This window comes from Paralichthys olivaceus, chromosome 16, assembly GCF_024713975.1.
Source record: "Paralichthys olivaceus isolate ysfri-2021 chromosome 16, ASM2471397v2, whole genome shotgun sequence".
In the NCBI taxonomy this organism is placed as follows: domain Eukaryota; kingdom Metazoa; phylum Chordata; class Actinopteri; order Pleuronectiformes; family Paralichthyidae; genus Paralichthys; species Paralichthys olivaceus.
The window spans coordinates 16,854,430-16,876,932 of record NC_091108.1 but is presented as its reverse complement, the minus strand read 5'-3'; the positions used below and the strand labels follow the sequence as shown (position 1 = coordinate 16,876,932).

The 22,503-nt window shown below is 39.8% G+C and overlaps 1 protein-coding gene across 4 annotated transcripts; it reads right to left on the bottom strand.

Annotated features, from left to right (window-relative positions):
* Positions 1-155: 155 nt before the first annotated feature.
* On the bottom strand, positions 156-21,204 carry LOC109641776 (MAGUK p55 subfamily member 7-like). 4 transcript variants are annotated; one of them, XM_069511825.1, is made up of 19 exons: positions 21,063-21,204; positions 20,277-20,311; positions 19,830-19,948; positions 18,963-19,040; positions 17,465-17,545; positions 14,613-14,747; positions 12,005-12,086; positions 11,808-11,893; positions 10,658-10,735; positions 9,778-9,980; positions 9,166-9,224; positions 8,965-8,976; positions 8,466-8,510; positions 4,818-4,991; positions 3,142-3,222; positions 2,947-3,040; positions 2,705-2,813; positions 1,689-1,826; positions 156-784 (listed from the first exon to the last, which is right to left on the bottom strand). In XM_069511825.1, the coding sequence occupies exons 2-19, from the start codon at positions 20,299-20,301 to the stop codon at positions 554-556; spliced, it is 1,830 nt and encodes a 609-aa protein (XP_069367926.1). In that variant the 5' UTR covers positions 20,302-20,311; positions 21,063-21,204; the 3' UTR covers positions 156-553. The 4 variants fall into 4 exon arrangements, with proteins under 4 accessions (XP_069367926.1, XP_069367928.1, XP_069367927.1 ...); XM_069511827.1 differs by lacking the exon at positions 8,965-8,976; XM_069511826.1 differs by lacking the exon at positions 20,277-20,311 and having other exon boundaries at positions 21,063-21,133.
* Positions 21,205-22,503: the final 1,299 nt, after the last annotated feature.

The following is a 22,503-nucleotide window of genomic DNA, read 5'->3' as shown; positions in this document are numbered from 1 at the left end:
CTCACTGACTGTTACTAATAATATTTCTCTGGTGTACATTACAGTTAATTGAAGTGCAGCAGCTGTCAGAATAATTACATGCTGATGTTTGCGACTTGGCAGAGAAGATTACACTCAGCCACAAGCTCTGGAGAGTTTCCTTTTCCTTTTCTTTCTTCTTCTTCTTCTTCTTCGTCTTGCGAGCCGACGTTATTTTAGCCAAATGCCAACAGAAAAACTGGCTCCGAGACAGACGGAGGGAGAGGGAGATGGATTCTGTTTGCCTAATTAGATACACGCTCAGGGACACTGTGGAAAACTGTGGTAATCAGAGGAGTTGTTTACAAATGGAAAAAAATATTTGAAAAAAAATCTGTAACCCAAGGTTCATCATCCAAGGTGTTGAACTCATACTCAAATTAATTTGATCATTTTTTGCCTATCCTACGGGATGAAAAAACATGGTTGGCATATTCCTCATCCAAGCAAAGTTTTGTCAAAAACAATGTCAAACGCATCATTTAACAAGAAGAAAATTCATCTTAGTATCTTATGTGTTTAAAAAGCTTAAAGTTCAAATCCAGCCGGTCAAATGACCACAACTTCTCCGTGCTGTTGTTGGCGAGGAGCAGATCCACTCAGCAGGAACCCACTGGACCTCTGTCTCCTCAATCTTCTGCAGGTCTGCCTTCAGCTCCCTGAACGCCACAGTGATATCTCCGTTAACAATCACTTTGTCGAACAGGTGACCGTGCTGGTTCTCCATGGTTTCAGCTAAGTTAATCATGTGCTCAAAATCCTCTTCCTGTAAAAAACAGAGCACTACTGTCAATGGATGAGGTAACAGGATGCTATTTTTGATTCCCTGTAACTGTACTCAGCTATGTGTGAGTCCTTTCATTAACCACCAGGCAACAGAAGAAAATAATCTGCACAGTAAAAGTAACATTTAGTTTAGATTCAATATTTTAAAAAGAATTGAAATTTACCAAATTAAAATTTGCATTGTAATTCTAGTAAAAAACCTATAGCACTTTCTTGTTCACAGTTGTTTTCTGCTTGAACCACTTTACAATATAAGGCCTAAGAGAATCAACCAGCTGCAGCACAGCCCTGTGTCAGATCAGCCTGAACCGTCTGAGGCCTGTGCTGCTTGGCACTGGTCAAACTCCAGCCCATGCAGGTGTTTGACCTTTGGGCTTTAATAAGGGGCAGCAAACACAGAGTGAAGAGCCAGATGGGGATGTTGAGAGAGACCCAGCATTTTCTTGTCTTGCCTGAAACATGTGTATCATTAAAAATACCTTCTCTTGTTTGGAGACACAAACCCACCTGCAAAACTAAATGCACACCCTCCTTCATATAGGGTTAGGTCATTCTTTCAAACCATTACATATACACAGAACATGAAACCTGTCATCTTGGACAAAATGTGCTCATCTATTCTCAAATTATGCAACAGGAACGCCACCCACCAAACACCATTGTAACTCTCAATGCCTCTTAAATCTCTCTTGAATGCAAGAGTCAGCCATGTGTCAGGCAAGGAGTCACTTTGGTTGTTTACATGTGTGGGGTTGGGTGGGTGTACGTCCAGGGTGTTTGACCTCACTCCGCCCTGCACGTTACAAGACATGGAACAAGCACCTGACTGCACACATGTTACCAGGTGGAATGTGCATCGTGTGGTTATGCTGTGTTTCTCTTACTGAAAAGGTCTTGACTGGGTTTGCGTCGTCGCAGATGAATTTAGCTCTCCGCCGGGTGAGACGCAGCTCCTCGATATGTGGCGGCTTCACAAACACCACGTATGGTTTGAATTCAGATGTGTACACATGCTTTATTTTCTGCAATTGCAAAAAAAAGAAAGAAAGGGAGGGGACCTGATTAAGGCAGTGTTTAAAGTACAAAAAACAATGTAAACACGAGTTACAGGAATAAACCAAGGTTTTATAAGATCAGACCTTTGGCATAAAAACAGAGAAAATCTGAATAATTCCATTTTGAGATCCTTGCATGGTGTGAAACTTCTGGCATTATTTCATATCTGGCAAAGAGAAAACTTGTTACATGTTGAATTTTGCACAGAGGATTGAAGCACAGTTGAGCATTCTGGGTTGCAATCATGAGAGATTACTTTTCAGACTGTGTAAAAGTTGTAAAGTCAAAAATATGCAGCATATCAACAGCCTGAAGGAATTTCATAATCATTTAAATATTTATTTTGCCTTTTGTATCAGTCTTTTTTGCATCACAGTGCTTGTAACTGCTAACTGCTAATCGACCTGGGGATGGAATAGAAAGCGTCATGCTTCTTCTGAATCACCAGTCCCTTAACTAGCAGGTCGGAACACATGTGGAGGTTCACACTATCCTTCCTCACCACACACACCCTGACACACCAGTAGCATGTGATCCCTCACTGGCTCCCCACCATGTCAACACAGCCAATAAGGCCTGGCCAAGCAGGAAGCACCGCTGCCAGGCACTAAACCCTTTAGTGGGGACTCTTGGAAACATATTATTATTATATATATGACATCAACAGGTCATATGATGAAAAACTGGAAGTTTTCATTTCATTTTTTGTGCTCGTATGAAGCCAGCGTGAATGATTTGAGGACACATGTGTAATCTTGGCTCAAAAACGTCCTTCTTGGAAACTGGTCCAAGTTCAGTTGATTGAGTAAACATTTCTCTTGTTTTGTTGGCGTATCATACTTACACTTGGATGTGCATCCAGGAGGCACACCTTGCCCTCGGCCATTACTCTGTGCACAGAGTCTAGACTGGTTCCATAGTAATGACCTCTGTATCGCCCATAGTCTATGAACCTAAAGGAAACAGGGACAGAAATCAACAGAAACATGAGTATGATAAGAAGACAGCAGTGGAAATCACTGTTATTAAAAGGGAGTGAAAGAGAGAGAGAATAAAACACTTAATGGGCGCCTGCATCTACGTTACCTGTGATTGAGAATGTCCTCCTCAAACATGTGAATTGACACAAAATGATAATTCACCCCTTCGTTCTCCTGCCGCCTCTTCTCACGTGTGGTGTCTGAGAGAGAATGGGAATTTGACTTCACATAGCTGAGAGCACATTTTAGCGTGCAATAGATAAACGTGACAGTTATGAAACGGGAAGATGCCTTATCTTACACGGTACAGTGACGCCATAGCGGTCAGGGTTTGAGATCAGGAGCCTCTTCTTCAGTTCACTGACGCCAACGCCGCTAGGCCCTTGAAATAGAGATCAAAACAATATCATCGTGTGCTAATGTCCAGCATCAAATGGACTCAGTGATCTGGAGACACATCTGTCTTTATCATCAGAGAGGGAGAGAGTCAGACAGACAGAGCTCTGATTTCATCCTGATTTCAGTCTGAAAATGATTCTCTAAACAGCTTCGCCCTATTCTCTCTGTCTGCGTCTTTTTATCGAACGTTTAATGCTTCCATACCCTCTGTAATATTCATAGCATCAAAGCCACACAGTTTCAGTATCATTACAGTGTAGGATGCTCAGGAAGAAGCGCGCACACACACGCACACAGACTGTAGCATCTGGGATTTTCTTCTATTGCAGCTATGTCCATCCCCAGATTGCATCAGACTCTAATGGAGCGCTGTCTGAAAGTAGGATTCCTGACATACCTGCCTTTTCCATCATTGTATTGCATGAGCTCGATACATTACAAAATATCAAGTTTATTGACTCTCCACTCTTACACTGCTAATGTGCTTCACAGCTGCTCCACAGAACTGAAGAGGAACATCACCAAGCTGTGTCTTTTTTCAAAAGATACCCAATCTGTAGAGTGACACTTTCACCATTTTCCTGGGGCATAACTGTCTATTGTTTCATTCTTAATGCATATACAATACAAACTGAAAGGATATATTTCCAACCTGGTCGAACATTATCCAGCTGCTCCTGTTTTAGCGATGAAAGTTTTGGTTTTCCTGTCTTAAACACTCATTGCCAATAAAGTATATATTCTTAATGATGACCTCTGGTCAATGAAGAGCCTTCGCAGCAGACAGTAAAATGTAATTTCGAGTCGGGGTAAGCTCCAACTCAATTAAAGACGTCTAAATCTAAATCCAAGCTGTCTTGACTGTTCCAGTTTGATGATGGAGCGCTTGGCTAACATTATGTGGGATCTTATTCACAATCTGCTCATCCCCTTTTTCTCCATTCATATATCATTTATCTCTGCTCTGCTTTTTTTTTGCACCTCCTCAGTTCATTGTGTTCTTTTTTGTAGTTCCTTAGTTACAGATGACCTACAGTTGCATCGTGATATGACATTACAAAGACCTTCCGCGAGGCTCGATGTAAAATTCCCTGGGGAGCGATATAGCTCAGAAATACATAGAGCAGGCCTTCAGGATTGGCAGGGAAGTGAATCTGGGGTGGGCCACAAGGTAACTTAAGAGAACACAATATATTCTGACTTAGAGTTTTCTGACAGTGTTTACGTACTTCTGATGGGAAAGGATTGTTCCTGCACTCAAGAGTCAGAACATAAATCTTCATCAGTGTATTACTTTTTCTTTTGATCAACAACAGCTTCTATAATACTGTCCTTTTAGCGAATGATTTTTTTTTGTGTGTGGACAAAAAATGGCAGTGGGATAATATAAAACAGAACACTTCCACTGACCACTGTGTATACAGTACTACCACAGTAACTATCATGCTCTAACCTGTGTATATAGCAACGTTAGACAAATTCACACTGCTGGAACCCATTTTGAAGCATTTGTGATCTATAAACAAACCCTCCACACAACATGGAAACCTACCTTTTACATGGCTTAATCTGACTTACCAACCAGAATGACCAGGCGGTGTCTGTCCTTGGGGTCTCTGTGATAGGGGAACACCTCTATGTAGGCAGGGGGATGAAATGAGCCATGTACCCCTGCACTCCACCTCCTGGACCGAGCCACTTCTCTGGCCCAACTGCTCTTTCTGCCAAGTCGGAAACTTCTTCTTAAACCAGCTGGAAAAGAGGTAGAGAGGCCTCAGACTTTCTGAGTGTCAGTGTATGTATTAGTGTTTGTTTTAATAAGTATACCTACCTACTGTCAGGTGTATCACTGGAAACTAGCTGAAGGATATTCTCATTGCAAGAACCCTAAAACCGTAAATTCAGCTTGTAATGTTGCTATGTAAGTGTGTTGGCAAATGTATACACATATTTATACACCCAACCAATTCAGGAAAACATTAACATGCATTTGTCACAAGTATATTATTCACTTCTTTTTTGCTCAGTTTTTGTCTCCACCAATTTCTGATAAAAATACGGCTGCTAAATGCTCCACTGACCTCACCAGCTAGTTTATTTATGTAACAGGTAACATGTAGCAACATATTTATATCATAACTTACTTGGATATGTTATCAGCTATCAACCATTTGTTACATATTAGTATATTATGTGCTTTCCTTTTTGCTCAGTTTTTAGTCTCCACCAATTTCTGAGGAAAAATGGTGAATCGCCAGATAAGTTACTTGTGCTGCCAGCTGACCGGAAAAGACATGGCAATTTCATATGAAACTGATAACACCCTTTCACAAGAAACAAAGGGATAAAGTCTGGGTTGACCCAATTTATAGATTCAGCAGCGAGTGATGAGGACGAGCTTAAACCCAGACTTCTCCCACTCTTGTTATGAGAACCAGAGTTGGATGTGGTGTATTGCTTCCCCTGTTTGCTGTTTTGAAGTGTCGACACAGAAGTATTGTGGATGACGACGGGGGTGCGAGACCTAAAACATCTCTCTGCAAACCGCATGAAAGTTGCCACAGTCATTTAGACAACACAATGTGGCTCCATTTTTGCGGCAGGCTTAGCATTGCTCAGCAGCTTGTTGAAGGCTACGGGATTGGCACATTGTGTGTTGTGTTGTTTTTGTTGAGTCTGGCTTCAGTTTGTTTGCGCCCCCTAAATAAATTGTATCACCAGTCACCACTGTTATCGGAGTCTGGTGGTGAGTTCCTTTGGATTCATCACTATGAGCGACCCCAGGCATATTACATAGTCATTTGATCCACTCATCAGAGCAGCTTTAAGAACACAGAACACATTCATGTTGTTTGCTTAATTCAATCCAAGCTAGACAGACTGAATTAATTTTTGTCTTGACACAGAAATGCTAAAAGGTCATATAATCTCCATCATGACATTCCCTTTATTTTTTTTTATTTCAATCACAATTTTGAGGTTAATTAATAGGCTTAATTTTTTTCAGGCCTTTCGCATTTTGGAATTTCCTTCCATGAGTCACCATCCATTTAACAGCGCTTCCTTTGGCATACCAGACGGACATCAATTTAATTTGAATAAAAGTTCAAACACGAGAACTATTAAAGCATCAGCTTTGACAACAAAAAACCCGGCAGAAGGGAGAGCTACGGCTGAAATGTGAGGCAGAACTGAGTACGACACCATTTAAGAAATCATCAACACTGCCACCCAAAGTCTGGTGTCAAGCACAGAACTGCAACAACATCCTGAACAGTACATATTACAGACAAGAGTCAACAACTCTGTCATGTGTGGCTTGTAGGCCGTCTGGCATGCAGTGTCTGCCATGCGACTGTGGTCTGGCCTGGCTTGGCAAGCTCGCTGTCTTTCATGATGTTAACTGCAGTTAAGTGATGGTGCCAGGCTTTCTTTGACGTCAGCTGTAATTTCACTTTGTAAGCATATCTGTCCATTTCCTCTGCGGGCTTCACTTTAAGAAACATGGCTCAATGGATAGAGTTTTCAGACAATTGTTTACATGGGATTTAAATGGATGACTTCACACATAAATGTGAAAGGGTAATACATACAGTGTAAAACCAGTTCTGTACAGCAAATAAAAAATCATATTTCCTTGAGTGAAATAAGGTCTAGAGGGTAAAAAGAATTGTAATTTCTGAATTAATTCTGGCAGAGAAATTCTCCTCTGTTGCAGAAAATGCTCCGTTACTGAAAATCAGAATGTCATTATTCCTGGTTATGAGACACATGAAGTATGTGAGGAGATTGACCCATCATGTATGAACTTTAACATGCAAAAGTGAAAAGCCAAACTACAGTATTGCTTACAAAACCCCACCTACTCCATGTTTGTGAATGGGACATGGGCCTAAAAATTCAAAGTACATGTCAAATAAATGTTAAAACTCTTTGCTTTTAATTATTTATCCCCTAATCTACTGCACAGACTAGTCCGATAGTGGGAGGAAGTGGAGACGTACTGTGACCCACAAACTAATTTTCAAATGCAGCTGTATATAGTTGAAAGAGTTAGTGAGCTAGTCAATAAATGTAAACTCAAATGCACCCCTAGGTTTATGTGCATTATCAGAAAAACACAATCAGAAAAAAGGAGTGAGTTTGATATTAAAAAACACTCAAAAAAGATAGTAAGTTACATTTGTCATTGAACAAGAAATAATGTAACACTCCTCTTTGCATAATGTGGATCAGGGGTATACAGCTATCATGGCTCTTTCTGAAGGTTCAAAAAATGTTATCACTCCAAAGCTATTTCAGACATTGTTTGTTCAATCAGCATTTCAGCATCTGAAAATGAGATGGGATTTACAGGGTGTTGTGTGCTTCCCATCTGCTTTTAATCTTGCTGCGCTAATTAAAGCCAACTGGCTGCTGGTTTAAGGTTTACATTTAACAGATAGATGTGATAACTTGGCAAGAAAACAAATCCACTTATTTCCCAAAATGTCAAGGTTTTCTTTAAAGAAGGGACAGATCTGTTCCATTCTGTTAGCAAGGGACAAGGGACTTCAAGCTATTTGCTTGGTTTAACTGTCTTTACCATGTAATAACCTTTACATGTATAATACTCGACTAGGTCCCATCTCTTACTAACTCTGCCTCTGGTTTCACAGCATGCAGTCATTCAGTCATACAGCATCAATTCAGCTTTTCATGCCAAGCAAAGAGGAAACACAGAGTCTGAACCACATCCTCAGGTGAAACCTGGCCTGAGATAAGATGACATGCACATTATTAAATGCACATGACTCTTAGAAATGATATAATGCAACATCTGTAATTGCCTTGCCTTGCATAGACGTCAGGAGCCTTTTTACAATCAGCTCTAAAGTGCACACCCCCATATGAACATCCTGCACTGCTCACATGCACACACGGAAATACACACAAGCACATCATGTCCAATCCATGAGATCAAGACAAATGGGATAAATGGGAAGGTTAAAACCACATTTGCTGTTCTAGTCCTTCCCCCTAAATCGCAATACCACAAAACGACATCATCATATGAACTGGACTTCTGCAAATATAACTGGGGTCTCCTTTCTGGATGGTCTTCATAGTTTTTCAATACATATTCAATACACGGTATGTGTCATGTCCACTCGCCCCGAGTTTTCTTGTCTTTTATCATACACGTCTCTTCGCCAGTAAGACAGTGGAACAAGTTAAACATCTCACCAATGTGGATCCCTGTTATAGCTCCGTAGTCTACATCCTCCGTGACTGGAAAAAACAAGAAAAGTGAAGAGGAAAGAGTGAGGAAATCATGGACCAAACCACAGGAGGATGACATGTGCATTGCTCTGACATTTTATACTGAAAGTATTAGCATATGTTCTGACCCAAATGTCCCAATATTTTGCTTTGGAAAGTCTAATAGTAGTTTTATTTAGACATGATATCCTTATATTAGAAATATTAATAACTACCTTACTCTTACAAAGTGATTGCTGGTGAAAAAGTAAAGCACATTGTGGGAGGCCAGAGACTTAACCTGCTCGGTTAGAACAGAGGAACATTTCTTCAAATCCTCTCCAATTGCATGACTATTATCTTTGGTTAACAACTCTTTAAATCTTTAAAAAACCAAAACCAAAGCCGAAAATGTTCATGTGTGTTACATCTTTAAAGTTATTCTGATGGTAAGTTTTGAAAAGTGAATTTGAACAGACAGTACCTCCCCCTTCATCTGCAGAGCATGTGGAGAAAACAAAAGTTGTGAGTGTGACAGGAGGGCAGCAGAGCTCACCCATGACCTTCAGACATGACCTCTCAGCTCTGCACTGAAGGAGCTCAAATGTGTTTGTTGTAAAGTGTTAAAAGGATTTTTTATTATTTTCATGTGTGGTGAGTTTATGGACAAACGTTGGCTCAGCACCTGGTGGTTTGACTTGCCGAGGTTTGAACAGGGCTTTGGGTCGCTGTAGTGCGACTCTCCTGTAGGAGGCCAGAGGAAACAAAGGGAAATTAAAAACAGGGCTTAATCAAAAGAACTCAAAGATAAAGGCCTTTTTTACAGCAGAGACTTTGAGTCACTTGGAAAGTCACAGGAGTAATAATGTGGTGGTTAGCACTGTTGCCTCACAGCAAGAAAGTTCCTAGTTCAAATCCTGGTTCAACAGGGGTCTTTCTTTGTTGAGTTTGCATGTTCTCCCAGTGGCCGCTTGGGTTTTCTCCAGCTACTCTGACTTTCCCCCACAGTCCAAAGATATCCAGATTGGGTTTGGGTTAATTGGAAACTCTACATTGGCCATAGGATGTGAGCTTGAATGGTTGTCTCTGTATGTTGGCCCTGCACTACACTGGTGACCTGCCCTGGGTGCACTCTGTCTCTTGCCGAGTGTCAGCTGGGATTGGCTCCCGCTCCCTCTGCGACTCTCAAAGGATAAGGTTCATGTTATCAGGAACACCATTCTGTGGCAGTCAAGATGTCTGCTGTTAAAAAAGAACGTATCTGACAGTTTTGTTGGTGGATGAATTAAAAGAGAACCTCTCATGGAGCTGGGGTGAGGGGATCAGCCCTGCCCGACTGACGGTGTCGATGTCACAGAGGTGACAAGCCTGCCACCAGGTGTCATCCTCCATGTTGACAATCTGCAGGACGTCGCCTCTTTTAAAGGAAACCGCTGCGTCTTTGCACGGGACAGTGGGATCCTCGTTTGGATCATAATCAAACAGAGCCCGTACAAAGAGCTTAAGAAAGATAATCATTAAATATTGTTAGCATTCAAACAGACTGGTGATAAAGAAAAATACTCATATTTAGTTGTTTATTTATTTATTTGTATTTCTCTTTTTCTATAGCAGCTTCATGAACCTCTATATCCTGGCAGCAGACGTCTTTGTCTGCAATTTTTTCACATGGACGTGTCATTTTTGAGAAATGACCACAATCACTGAAAATAATTTGTCTTAATTCATTGCAAATGTTTGCTGCTTCAAGAGTTTCCAACTTGGACCTCGTCCCCATGTATGGGTCGGTGTGAGCAACAATTCTTTCTAAACAGAAAGATTGGTGGAATGTGACATTTTCCACATAAGGTGTTTAGATTTATCGTTAATGTTAAATTGAGTAGATACAGCTCAGCAGATGGGATGTCTATAAAATGATAAATCATGTGTTTAAATGATAAATCATGATGAGGTCTTATCCTTGACTGTCTGATCTGAGCTTAGTTCTTGACAACCGCACCGCTGCTGTGACAGCACTGTGGCAAAAACACAAAATATAACCAAACACACAAGACTCTACTGATTTCTCTCTTCTTACTAAAAGCAGGTGGGTAGAGTTCCCTTGCAGCCAGCTTGAATTCTACCATATTTTAAAAAGCACATAGCAATGGAATACTGTTGGTAAATATTTACTGTACCTTCTTCTTCTTTGACGACAGTTCTTCCTTGGAGGAGGCAGGGATGATCGTGAATGTAACGTTACCCTGATAACGAGCCTGTGAAAACAGCGACATTAAGAAATAGTGTCATACTTTTGGAAGATCGATACCACTCTCATGTGTTGTGTATCTCTGCCCAGTAGCTTAGAGCATAGAGGCTGGACATAGAAGACAATATTAGACTTTATGAATGAAAAGAAAGAAAATCACATTTAAGGTTCACATGGTTGTGTGTTTGTCTCATTAACTGGGGCAAGGGGTTCACTGGCCCAAGCTGAATCTGATTGGCCCCTGAAATGCCCCTGTCCTCTTAGTTGTGTTTTTTTTAGATAAACTAGTGAACAAACTTACTTATAATATTAACAATAAATATGAAAATGTATTAAGAATTTTTACTTTCTAAGCTTTTTTGAAGAACATAATGAGCTTGAACAAAAAATGCTATGATGCGTGGCTATGCTCAAAGCTATAGAACTAACAGTAAGCAAGGAATTAATTAAATGTCCACCCTATTCGATCAAGAGTTGTGATGGGTGTTGCACATTAAATTGGCCCCTATGAATAAACTGTGGCCCCTGATTTTGAAAAATCCTATTTCTGCCTCTGCACTTATTTAATACACTGTCCTCCAGCGAACGGAGAGGGATCGATAGTTCACATTTTTTTCACTTTCACTGAAGCAATGAAATAAAACTGAGCAGCAATGAATTGATTCTACTGACAAACACTGCCTGTGCAACTAACGCTGCATAGAGCTTGTCTCTGTGTCACAGAGCTCCATTATTGTCAATGAGCCACACTGTTGCACTGGTTAGCATAAACATGGGCACTATATGCTTTAATCTGACTTATTTTCTAAATCCACTGGCATGTTGCTGTGATTAATATAGCAGTGTACACATAGTGAATAAGAACAGACCGAATGTGGAATAATCTACACCAGTAAATAACAACTTGCTGTTACTCCTGGTTGAAAAAGATTTAAAAACTACAGCACCTAGCTATCTTAAGAATCCGGGAACCTTTATAAAGGATGAAATATACTTCATATAAATTTAACATCATTGGGAACAAAAAAATATCACCAGTGATACAAACAATGTTTCTTAACAGCAGTAGAAACACGAACCATTAGAGGAAGGATTTCCTTTGGCTTCCTGTTCTCCACTGAGACTCCATTCACCTCTTTCAGCTCATCGCCTTCATGGATCAGACCTTCAAAGTGTTGGAGACAGATGGAAAATTGTACCACATGCTCTTCTCTCTAAAATATGATAGATTATAATCTTACCACACCACATACTGTATAAAGTTTCATCAGTTTACCGCTTTTATCAGCTGCACCTCCTCTCATGATCCTCGCCACCACAATGGCCCCGGTCGCTTTATCCCTCTTAATCGTTGCCCCCTTGAGGATGATGATGGGTGTGTGGAGGAGTGATGGACAAACAGAAGAGTGAATGCACAGAGGCAAAGACCTTAATGGATTCAGACAGTGAAAATCAAATGTTGATTGTTTTTAGAGTCACTTCATTGCAGTGAAGGTTGTTTGTATCAAGAAGGGGCCATTTAGCCAGCTGCCATCATGTAACACACAACACGCTGGAAAAGGTTATCCAAATCAGCATTATTTTCACCAGATGTTACTGATGTGCAGCAAATCGCAATGGAAAGAGCATCTTATGTATCTGACTACAATCAACTCATAGTCGGGTGTAACCCTGTTGTCTGAAAAACAGGAACATGCTGAATCGATCAAAGAGACCATGTCAGGAAAAGGTCAGACCCCTTCCACTCGAGTTTTGGGATCAATACAAAAGTATGTTCTTTATTATTTGACATCATTAAGTTAATTATTCTCATATTTAACCCTAAACCATATTTTTCCTTAAAAAAAAAGAAGATATAACTCCTCTACACTGTGTAGATTTGTTTGTCTTTTAGTCAGTGTGATCTAACAAAACCTGGCCACACTTGTCTTTGATATTTGGTAAAAAGTGAAGCCACAGGCTAAGAAACCAAATGATTACTTCTGATGTGGATCCATGAATTCTGTAATGGAATTTTAACTTTGCATGTGAGGTCATTTGTAAAAATGTCTGCTATTTTCTAATGAAGTGAACCTACTTGCATGGAGAAAAATCTGGCTCAGGTACCACCTAGCTGGCCCTCACTATCTGTATTGTTTTCCAGATACAAATTTTAAAAAATTCAATTATTTTTATTGTTCAATAACCATTTTAAAGGATTTTGCGGCCTCGTCGAAGGTATGGGCTCTTTGTAGTTTCATCTGTTTTCAACCCAGTTTCACTTAATCCAGGAAATTTGCAGAAATAAATGACAATGGTTTGGAACAAGGTGGAATTAGGTAGATCATACCGGCAATATCCAGAAACTGAGCTGTGATTAAAGTCCTTGAAACAGGTTGATTTACATGAGAAACAGAACGGAAATGATCCCAATCCCTTTCATGGACTCCATTAAGAGGCATTTTTGTGCCTACACACACACACACACACACACACACACACACACACACACACACACACAGACACACACATACCCCCACACACACACACACACACACACACACAAACACAGCAGATATATGGCAACAAAGTTGTGGAAGAATTGACTCTGCAAATTCCAGGTTGAAGAAAGTGAGCGGCAGTCCAGAGACCTGAGAGGTGATCCAGGCAGCTGCAGGAACTTTTTCTTGTTTCCCATAATCCCCAGAGCTTTCGTTCTGCTACACCTGGACATACGTGGCTTTAGCAGCTCGCTATTTAAGTTGACAACACGCTATGAATTCAGTCGCCAACAATTCAGCCTTGACTCTTGTGGATGTTTATGCCTTATGTCCCTATATCCTGTGTGTCTGTTATTGTGGCTAGACAAGTACAATTACTGTGATACATGGTTATTGTCTTAAGTTAAATACTTGCATTTGTTTTGGTTTTTGTGCATTTTTAGGCCACATAGACCAAATTACAAACAGGTTTATGTAGCCAGATACAGCTTTCCTCTCTAAGCCTCCATGCCCATGGGTAGAGTGAAAAACTAATTAGAGTGTTTCATGTTTATGATAAGGGCAAACTGCTTTTTCTGAGTCATTATTTGTGATAAAAGGAAACTTTAATGGATTAATACATTTCTTGTTGCCTTCTCCAAGGAGGTTGTGCTTTCAACCCTGTTCTTTTGTTTGTTGGTTGGTATACGTATGGATTACGATGTGGTTGGGGGATGTGGAATGGGTCAGGGAAGACCCATACCATGAGTTTGATGTGGATCTATATCAGGGGACAGATCCTTGAATTTTTATCACTGTCTTTTACATTGTCTGATAACAGAGGCTTTTCAACATTTTCACCAATTTACCATAAACGTATTAACAGATCTTCATGTAAAAAGTCAGGCACATTAAGGGAACTGAAAGTGTGAAGCTTCATTGAATATAAGGGAACTATTGAGTATTGCCGGAGGTATGGGCTGTATTGACTTGACCATTCCATATACGTATATAACTTGATTTTTTTATTTTTTTATTAGGAGGTTGTACTTTGCTAACACAAATTGAGTCACTTTCTTCCTGAAAGATAACTGAGAAGATTTAGACCACTGTTTTATGTTTATCCCAACATATGAAAACTAGAAACGGGGACTTAACTGGCTTTTTCAAAGGTAAAAAAATCTGCTTACCAACACCTCCAAAGCTAATTTATGAACATGTTTCAGTATATCTCTGGATGTAGAAATGTTAACTCCAGATAACCATGTAAGCAAACAGGTAAAAGAGTGCATCAATCTTCTCATTAACTTTAGGCAAAAAAGTGTAAATGGATTTCCTAAAATGTTGAACTCATTATGTTTACGAAACAAGGGATAGATTTTGTTTTTATCTTCAACTTTCAAACACAAAGACATGTTTACTGACCAGTGGCTCTTTGGTTTTGACCAGACTGACAATTTTGACTGAATCCTCGTCCTCCTCCCGTACATCGTCAGGTACTGGTGGAAGAGACGGCTCGAAGTCTCTCTGAGCTACAGCGTCATGGACAAACAGGAGACTCTGTGAGGGGAACAGAAACACAGTGGATTCAGACATTCAACACTTTGAAGTGTAGATCCTGTGAGGGGATGTGGTACAAGAGTTCTTAAATGCATCTCACTTTAAAGAAGTAATGGCACCGGCTAAGGTCATTTATTTAGTTAGTCCTTTTTGTCCCTTGAGCAGCATAAGGCATTAATGATCTGCCTCCATCAGGGCCTGCCCTTCACTACATGGGCCTCTCCCAATGTCAGATCCATCTCTTTCAGCCCAGCCGTCACATTTTGCTGCCATGTTGATTTGGGCCAACCTTGTTTATATATTTTCCAGAGGGATCCATCGTGGAAGGCGTTGATCTTGTTCATGTCACATTTTACTACGTGCCAGCATTCCGGGCCAAAAGGGAGAACAGATTTCACTTTGCTTTGCACAGGTTCAGACCAACATCTTTTAGCCAATGGTTTGTGTGAGACAACATTAAAGTTGTAAAGTTAAGAAAATGCATGTAGTCAAACAACCAGCCTGTGTTGACTTATTAAAGCTGACTTGGAAGCGAATGAGGGTGTTAAAACATTCTAACAAAATTGGCCATCTGCCTCCACTCACTACAGTGACTGAATCCAAACACAGCACTCTTGGTTGCAGTGTTGCCAGTGTCGACATGAGCCACACTTGATTTACAGTAGTTTTGAGTAGACTGCCAGCCTGTGGGCCACCTGAGAGCAACCCCCCACATCACCAACAGTCCCGCTGCCTGCAGTTGTACTGGCTCAGCTCAAACATCACACATTTCTCAGAGAAATGTTTTCCAAAGCAGGGCTGTGGATTATTCTATGAGTCATAATTAATTCCCAGACAATTCAGTTTATTTTTTGAGAATGTTGGCAGTGTGAAACCCCTAAGGTTTGTTTGCAGAAAAACAATATCCTGGATAAACTTCGATCTATCGCTGTGAGCCTGCGCAGACTATAATTCCAAAGTAAAGAGAATTTATTGTAATATGAAATAATAAGAAGATGGCGAACATCTGCTCATTGACTCAATTTTAACAATCAGCCAATCCATCTGTCAGTTAGTCTACTTGTTATCCCTGCATCCATCAACAGTTGCTCTGCTCAGAAGCTGCCAACACATTAGCAATGTGTCTCTGGCCACTTTCAGAGACAGGTCTTTTGAAAAAATAAACATTCATTTACAGAATATTGTACATGGTGTCTCTCATAAGTATGTGCGAGCTTTTGCGTTGGGGCCAAGAACAAACAGGTCATTTAGACTGTTTAAACAAACCTGTTAGATCTCGTCTGACTTCAGCTCCTCATTATGAATATCCACAAATTCTGCAGCCCACTGGAAAACCATACGCTGTGTATATGTATGTGTGTGTGTGTGTGTGTCTGAAATATGACTGTCAGCAGACCTGAAATAAGACAACATGCATTTGAGTAATCTGGGCCGATGAGCGAACACTAGTAAACCTAATTAGAGAGCGGAGTTGCTGCATACACCAGAGTGGTTAATAGATGTCAGCACCTCACAGCAAACAGACTGATGAGGTGACATAAATTAAAATAAAATTTACAGTTGAATTAACATGTCACTTTGTGTGACCCAAATAAGAGCCGACTGGAGGAAACAAAATGCTTAGAGTGTTTTGATGTGTGATTGAGCTCCATTGTTCAGTTGCAGCCTCAGAGTAGATGAGATGAAGCATGTCTGCTTGGAAATGAGGCTCTCAGACTACAGCTCTGGTGTTATGTTAAGAAAAATGAATGAGCATGTAACTATGCTGTTCGTAAGAATGTTTATTTTGCTGTTAATGATCCTTTCAGATTGGGGCACTGGAGTAGAATCAACATCTTTTCCAACTGGATTACATCCGTGCTTCATAAATGATCCATGTGAATGACAATTACAGGATATGCTTCAATAATAGAACTACAGTGTGTGTGTGTGTGTGTTTTGATGTAGAAATAGGTTTAGGCACTCAAGCTCAAACAATAACACATATACTGTTAATAAAGATGGACGACACTTCTCCACTTAATATCCACAAAATATCCCGGGTATGAACGCTGCCATGTGTTGATGGCAGAGTAATTGTCTGCACAGTAGCAATCTGGGGATGGAGCCACAGTATCGAGGTCAATCATTATGTTTCGCCCCATTTCTGTAGCATCACAGAAAACTGAACTTTCTGGAAAAACTGAAACAGTTTGATAAGAGCTACCTGAAGTAAGAGAAACCATCTTTGAGAGAAGTTATACCTCGGCTAATGGTGTGTCTTCAACCCTGTCCTTTTGTTTGAAAGTAGGTTTATGTTACTGAGTTAATTTGCAGGATTACTCAAAAACAACTGAACAGATTCCCAGGAATTTTTTCTTGCTTTCTTTAGCATTTTCTTTATAACATTTGAATTGGAATTTGAAAAAACAAAAAACGTTTAGGGGACTCATATTTATAAGTGTGTGCAATTATGTGCAGACCCAAATAAGAATCCAGATCTAATGAATTCAAATGTGGTTTCCCAAGGGGACTGTGAGGGGTGAACTCATTTTAGCCATTTTAGCTTTGTGTTTTTGACTTTCTAGTTTAGGCCATGTCCTACTTTGTGGAGCCATTTTTATATACAGTGGTTTGTAGAAATGATTTAAATTGACAGGACTTGGCTGAGGACGTTTTAGGTCAACACACGTGTGAAGCTACAGGTGCACATCACCATAAAGAAAAATGCTCTTCACCTTAATGTGGGGTTTGGAAAAGAGAGCAACCAGTTCTTTGACTTCATCCCTCCAGCCTTGGTACATGAGTTCCTCTGCCAACTGGAAGCAGAGAAAATGAGCAAAGGATAAATATATTTTATGATCGTACATTAACGTATATATCATGAGTGAGGTTTGTTACAGTCTACACTGCATTAGCCAGAAAAGACAGACAAGCAAGCAGAGACAAAAATCATTAGTGAAATTCAGCTTCTATCTGATTCAGACTGCAGTGACACATCATCGATGCCGTCATTATTACTTCTGAACTGCTCCCTCATATGGCCCCAGTTATTCCCAACTTACTTTTTATTACTTGATGTTAATTATTTGCCTGTTTCTCTGTTTTTGGTTTTTGTATCTTTCCGCCACTGTTGGAAAAAATCTTTTTTTCAAAAAGTGCTCCTGAAAGTTTAAGGCTACACGACAGCTGCGGTGACAGCTAAAACAGAGCAGCCTTGACCGTCAGCAGCAAGTGGAGAGGCAGCAAGTGACTGTGTGCAGTCGCCTGTCTTGTCAAGCATATTACTGTAATGACTTCTACTGCTTCAAGATGTTGAGGCGCACTCCAGAGACACAATGCATGAAGGTCATTAGTTTCCACTGTGAGCAAACAGAAGCCTCTCTGAGGGGAAACAGACCCATGGTTTGGCCCTACCAGTGGGTCCTGATGATTTAAGCCAGGCAGAGAGTGGCTGTCGGACCGAATCTGAGGCAAGGGGAGTGAAGGGAAGGGGAGAGGAGAGGGGTAGAAAGACGTATGGAAACATGGCAGGGATTACAGTTTATATGCTATAAGAAGAAGATAAAGGAAAGCAAATGAAGAAGAAGGAGAATGAATGCAGGAAAGGAGGATGGATAGAGATAATGAAGGAGAAGTGTGGTTTGCTGCTGGAGAGGGGGAGGAGATGGAAGCATGGAGTAAGGGAAAAGTGTAAAAAGAACATTGTTGTTTTGTACCTTGTCCATGAACAACAGAGGGGAAACTGAATGTGGTGATTAAAGCAGAAGAAAGAAGGAAGAGGAATGAGTGAAAATAAAGGAATGATTGGTTGCTGACGGGAATGAGGATGACTTTTGCATGAAATCGGAATCGCATCTGAGGGGAATAGAGACCTGTCGTGCTGTTTTTGAGCCACAGCTGTAGTGGGAGTACTCCCTGTCACTTCGTCTTAAATCTGAAATTAATTGTATTCCTCCAGCCTGAAACATTAGACTACACACAGAATGGATTTAGCAGCCTTGTGCTCGCCACTGTCCACAGTGACCTAACTCCTGGCAAACACATACAAAACGATATCTGCTCTTACATGTTCCCTCTCAAGAGATAACATCTGAGCTGACTGTGATTCGAGACAACATTTCATTATTCTGTACACATATGAGGGGAAAGCACGTTCCTCTTGTGCTTCTGTGTGACAGGAGAGTCAAACTGTCACTGTCTGTCTGTGAAAGATGTTTGGAGTGAGTCACTTACATCTGATGCCAGATGTGCTGCGTGATCTTGGACAGGGACGGGGCTTCGCTTCTCAAAACGCTTCAGCCGCTCATGGATCTGTCAGTTCAGTAAAGTATCATAATAAAGATCCTTCATTCTCCAAGGCCATTTACTGCAGGTTTTACTATTATCCAATCACTGATACAACTGCTAATACTACTAAGCAGGAGAAAAAGAAACAGGAAAAATATCTAGGTGCACGAATAGTTTTAGTTAATGATAATAACATTTCATTAAGGATGCTTTGTTACCAGGGCTAGAACACAACAAATATGAATTTCAGAAAAAAATATCAATATTTTTTTGAGAAAAACAGATGAATTAATTAAAATTGGATTGGTGTGACCTCTTTCCTTGTTTTCAAGTTCATCTTGTATTGCAGTTGATTATTTTAATTCACTGATATTTCCAGATTTCTGTTTTTGCAGTACAGATTTAGATTACACACAAACTGCATCATAATCTCCTTAAATACAATATACAAATGGATATTATCACTCAGCAATATAAGTATACGTTGGAGTATTATTCTGGTACTCACTAGCTGCAACATTTTAGTGTCTCATGCATACTAATTCATTCTTTTAACACTTTTAGGAACTAATATACTACACTACACTACACTATACTATATTACACTGTGCTATACTACACTGCATTATATTATACTACACTACACTACACTATACTATACTACATCAAATTAGACCATAATACATATGCAATCAACCCATTACAATTTTATTACATGTAACAATTCAAATACAGGAAAACTGGGATTTTAACATGTTAGAATAGAGGATGTGACCATACAATCACAAATCACTGTAGCATTAGTATCTTCACCTTGAAGAGCAAGTGTAGTTTCTTCTCCATCAACATGCTGTGGAGGAACCTGTAGTCCTCCTCTCTGTCTGTGTGAGCCTCTGTCCCAGACATCACTGATGATAGCAGCCTGCACACGCCTGCAGGAGGAGGACACACGCACACGTAAAACACACATCAGTGAGCAGTACACCTGCATCTGTATTTGATTTAAGGAGCGTGTTTTGAAGGTTATGAGTTGAGGTCAAGAACTCAAAGAGAGAGGTCAGAGGTTGAATTGGGGGTGTGATGAAAACCTCCCACAGGGGAGCCTCACTGTCTCACTAGATTGAAAGTTGCAGAGATTTGACTTCCTTTTCCCCTTATGGAGACATTTGATCCTTGAGGACTCTATATGGAAGGTGAAAAGAAACACGAAGCTTCTCTGCTTGAGTGAATTATCATGTGGACTGCTAACCTGAGACCTACCTCTATGTTCTGTTCGGCTCAGCATCCCCCTCACTCTGGAGAAGAAAAGACAGAAGGAACTAAATAGATTCATGATCAAAGAGTTCTTGCATCATATTTCCTTTGTTTTTATGAGTCGTTAGGAGACTAGAGTGAAACATGGTAAAAAGGAAATGTAATTTCTTTACTTAGTATGTAAAAAATATGTGAGATATTACTGCCCCCTAATGCTCGTATGAGACATTTCAACATCACAGTAATTTACTGTTCCACTATCAATATGGTCATGTTAATAGATTATTGAATCAGTGAGTGATTGTTCCCCAAAGTTCATAGTTCTTTTGCTTTATGACATTAACAACATGGCTGATTGTTTTTAGTATTACTTAAAACTGAAACTGAAATTACATAAAAAATAAGGTAAAAATATAACTCATACTACAGAATAAATGCTGGATCCCCACTTCTCTGAATAAATTTGTTTTAACCAGATACTCACATATTAGGATTCTGATCAGTATATGTAATGTAGTCACAATATGTAAATGCAAATGTGTTGAACAAAAACCAACTTTTTTGTTAATATTATCTATGTTGGAATCAGATAGTTTCCAGTTTCCACACTAATCTTAGTTTTCCCTGATTCACTGATTGTTATAATGTTTCTGAAGCTGATTAAATAAGAATAAATGACTCATCACAATCTATAACACTTTGGAAAAATAAGAAACAAGCTTGGATTGAGACTTGTTAGATCCAATTCAATTAATTTTAAGCAGAACCACACAAAAGTTTAATTGCACTCACCAGCGACTTTCCCTTCCATCAGGCCCAGTTCAGGCAGACCCTGCAGCTTAATATCCAGAGAGCAAGAGCTGCATTTGAACATCCACTTGTGCAGAGAGGTTGTTTATAGTTTGACCCTCCAGATTGAAACAGATTCAGTCGATAGGTGTCAGGCCTGACCTAAATCAAGCCAGCAGAAGATCAATGGAGCAATCAGAGAACAGGGGGCACAATGTTAAAGTTGTCCCACAACTAATGGTGGCAGAAGTAGTCAGATCCTAAAGTAAAAGTATTATTAATACTCCACTACAAGTACAATTCCTGTATTCAAAACCTTACTGAAGTAAGGGTATGTGATTATTGTCAGCAAAAAAAGTATACAATTACTCTCAGTGCAGTAAAATGTTTGTCTTTCTGATACTTTGGGATTAATATTACTGCTGCATTAATCTGTGTTGTATTTTATTGCTGTAGGTAAATAATAGCTCATTTGAACAACTTTATAAATGGTTGTGTAGTTGAATCTACTGCAATGCATCCTATTCTATTTCTATGCATCATATTCTATTTCTATTTCTAGGGAATAAAAAGGAGATGTATTTCAGTTGTTGAAGTTAGATTATTATAACAATGCAAATGTCCACTTCCAAATGTGCCACTCAATATTTGTTTTCAAAATAAATTATCTGTGAAGCTATTTTTGATGATTACAAGTGTGAATAATTAGTTTTGCTTTGTTTGATTATATCTGGAAGACGAATTGTCTGGCTATAAATGTTGGACATAGATTTATAAGAATCTTGCTTCTGCCTGTGCCTTTTCAGTCACCTAATACAGAGATTGTTGACAATATGTATTCTACGTATAATGTTTTCATGACTGAATAAAAATACATGATACAAGTAAAAAGTGCAATGTTTCCTTCTGAGATGTGGCAGAGTAGAAGTATAGAGAGCTGAAATTGTGCCAGTACTAATGCAAAGTACAGGTACCTCTAATGTGATCTTGTCTTGAGTACGGTACTTGAGTAAATGTCCTCACTTACCATCCATCACTGCCTACAACTGTTCACTTTCACCATATGACCAGTCTTTGCAGACGAGTATTCACAGAGAGGTAATTAAAGCCTAATTTCACACCTTCCGTTTGTTGATGGAGAACATGGACGTCACAGTAATAAGATCAAAATGTTCAGGCCAGCGAATCAACCTCAGCAGTCACAGGAGGTGAGAGTTTGATGCAAATGCCATTTATACTAGAAATCCAATTACCCCTGTTCATTAGATTTTTTTTTTTCTTTGAATCAGGGGCATGGCCTCATTCAGGGGGATGAATTATTACTCAGTGCAGGAGTTGTTCAATTCTGACCTCTGACCTCTGCATGGTTAATAGAGGAGGCCACTTAGAGAGCAACACATCAGATTATAATGTGCTGTGGATTAAATACAGAAGTAAAGGTTGT

Coding starts and splice junctions, on each gene's coding strand:
- LOC109641776 (XM_069511825.1), bottom strand. CDS start 20,301: ATGCTGAGCCGAACAGAACATAGAG. Junction 19,949..20,276: donor GAGCCGAACAGAACATAGAG/GTAGGTCTCAGG, acceptor CTCCTCCTGCAG/GCGTGTGCAGGCTGCTATCA. Junction 3,223..4,817: donor CCGCCTGGTCATTCTGGTTG/GTAAGTCAGATT, acceptor CTCTATTTCAAG/GGCCTAGCGGCGTTGGCGTC.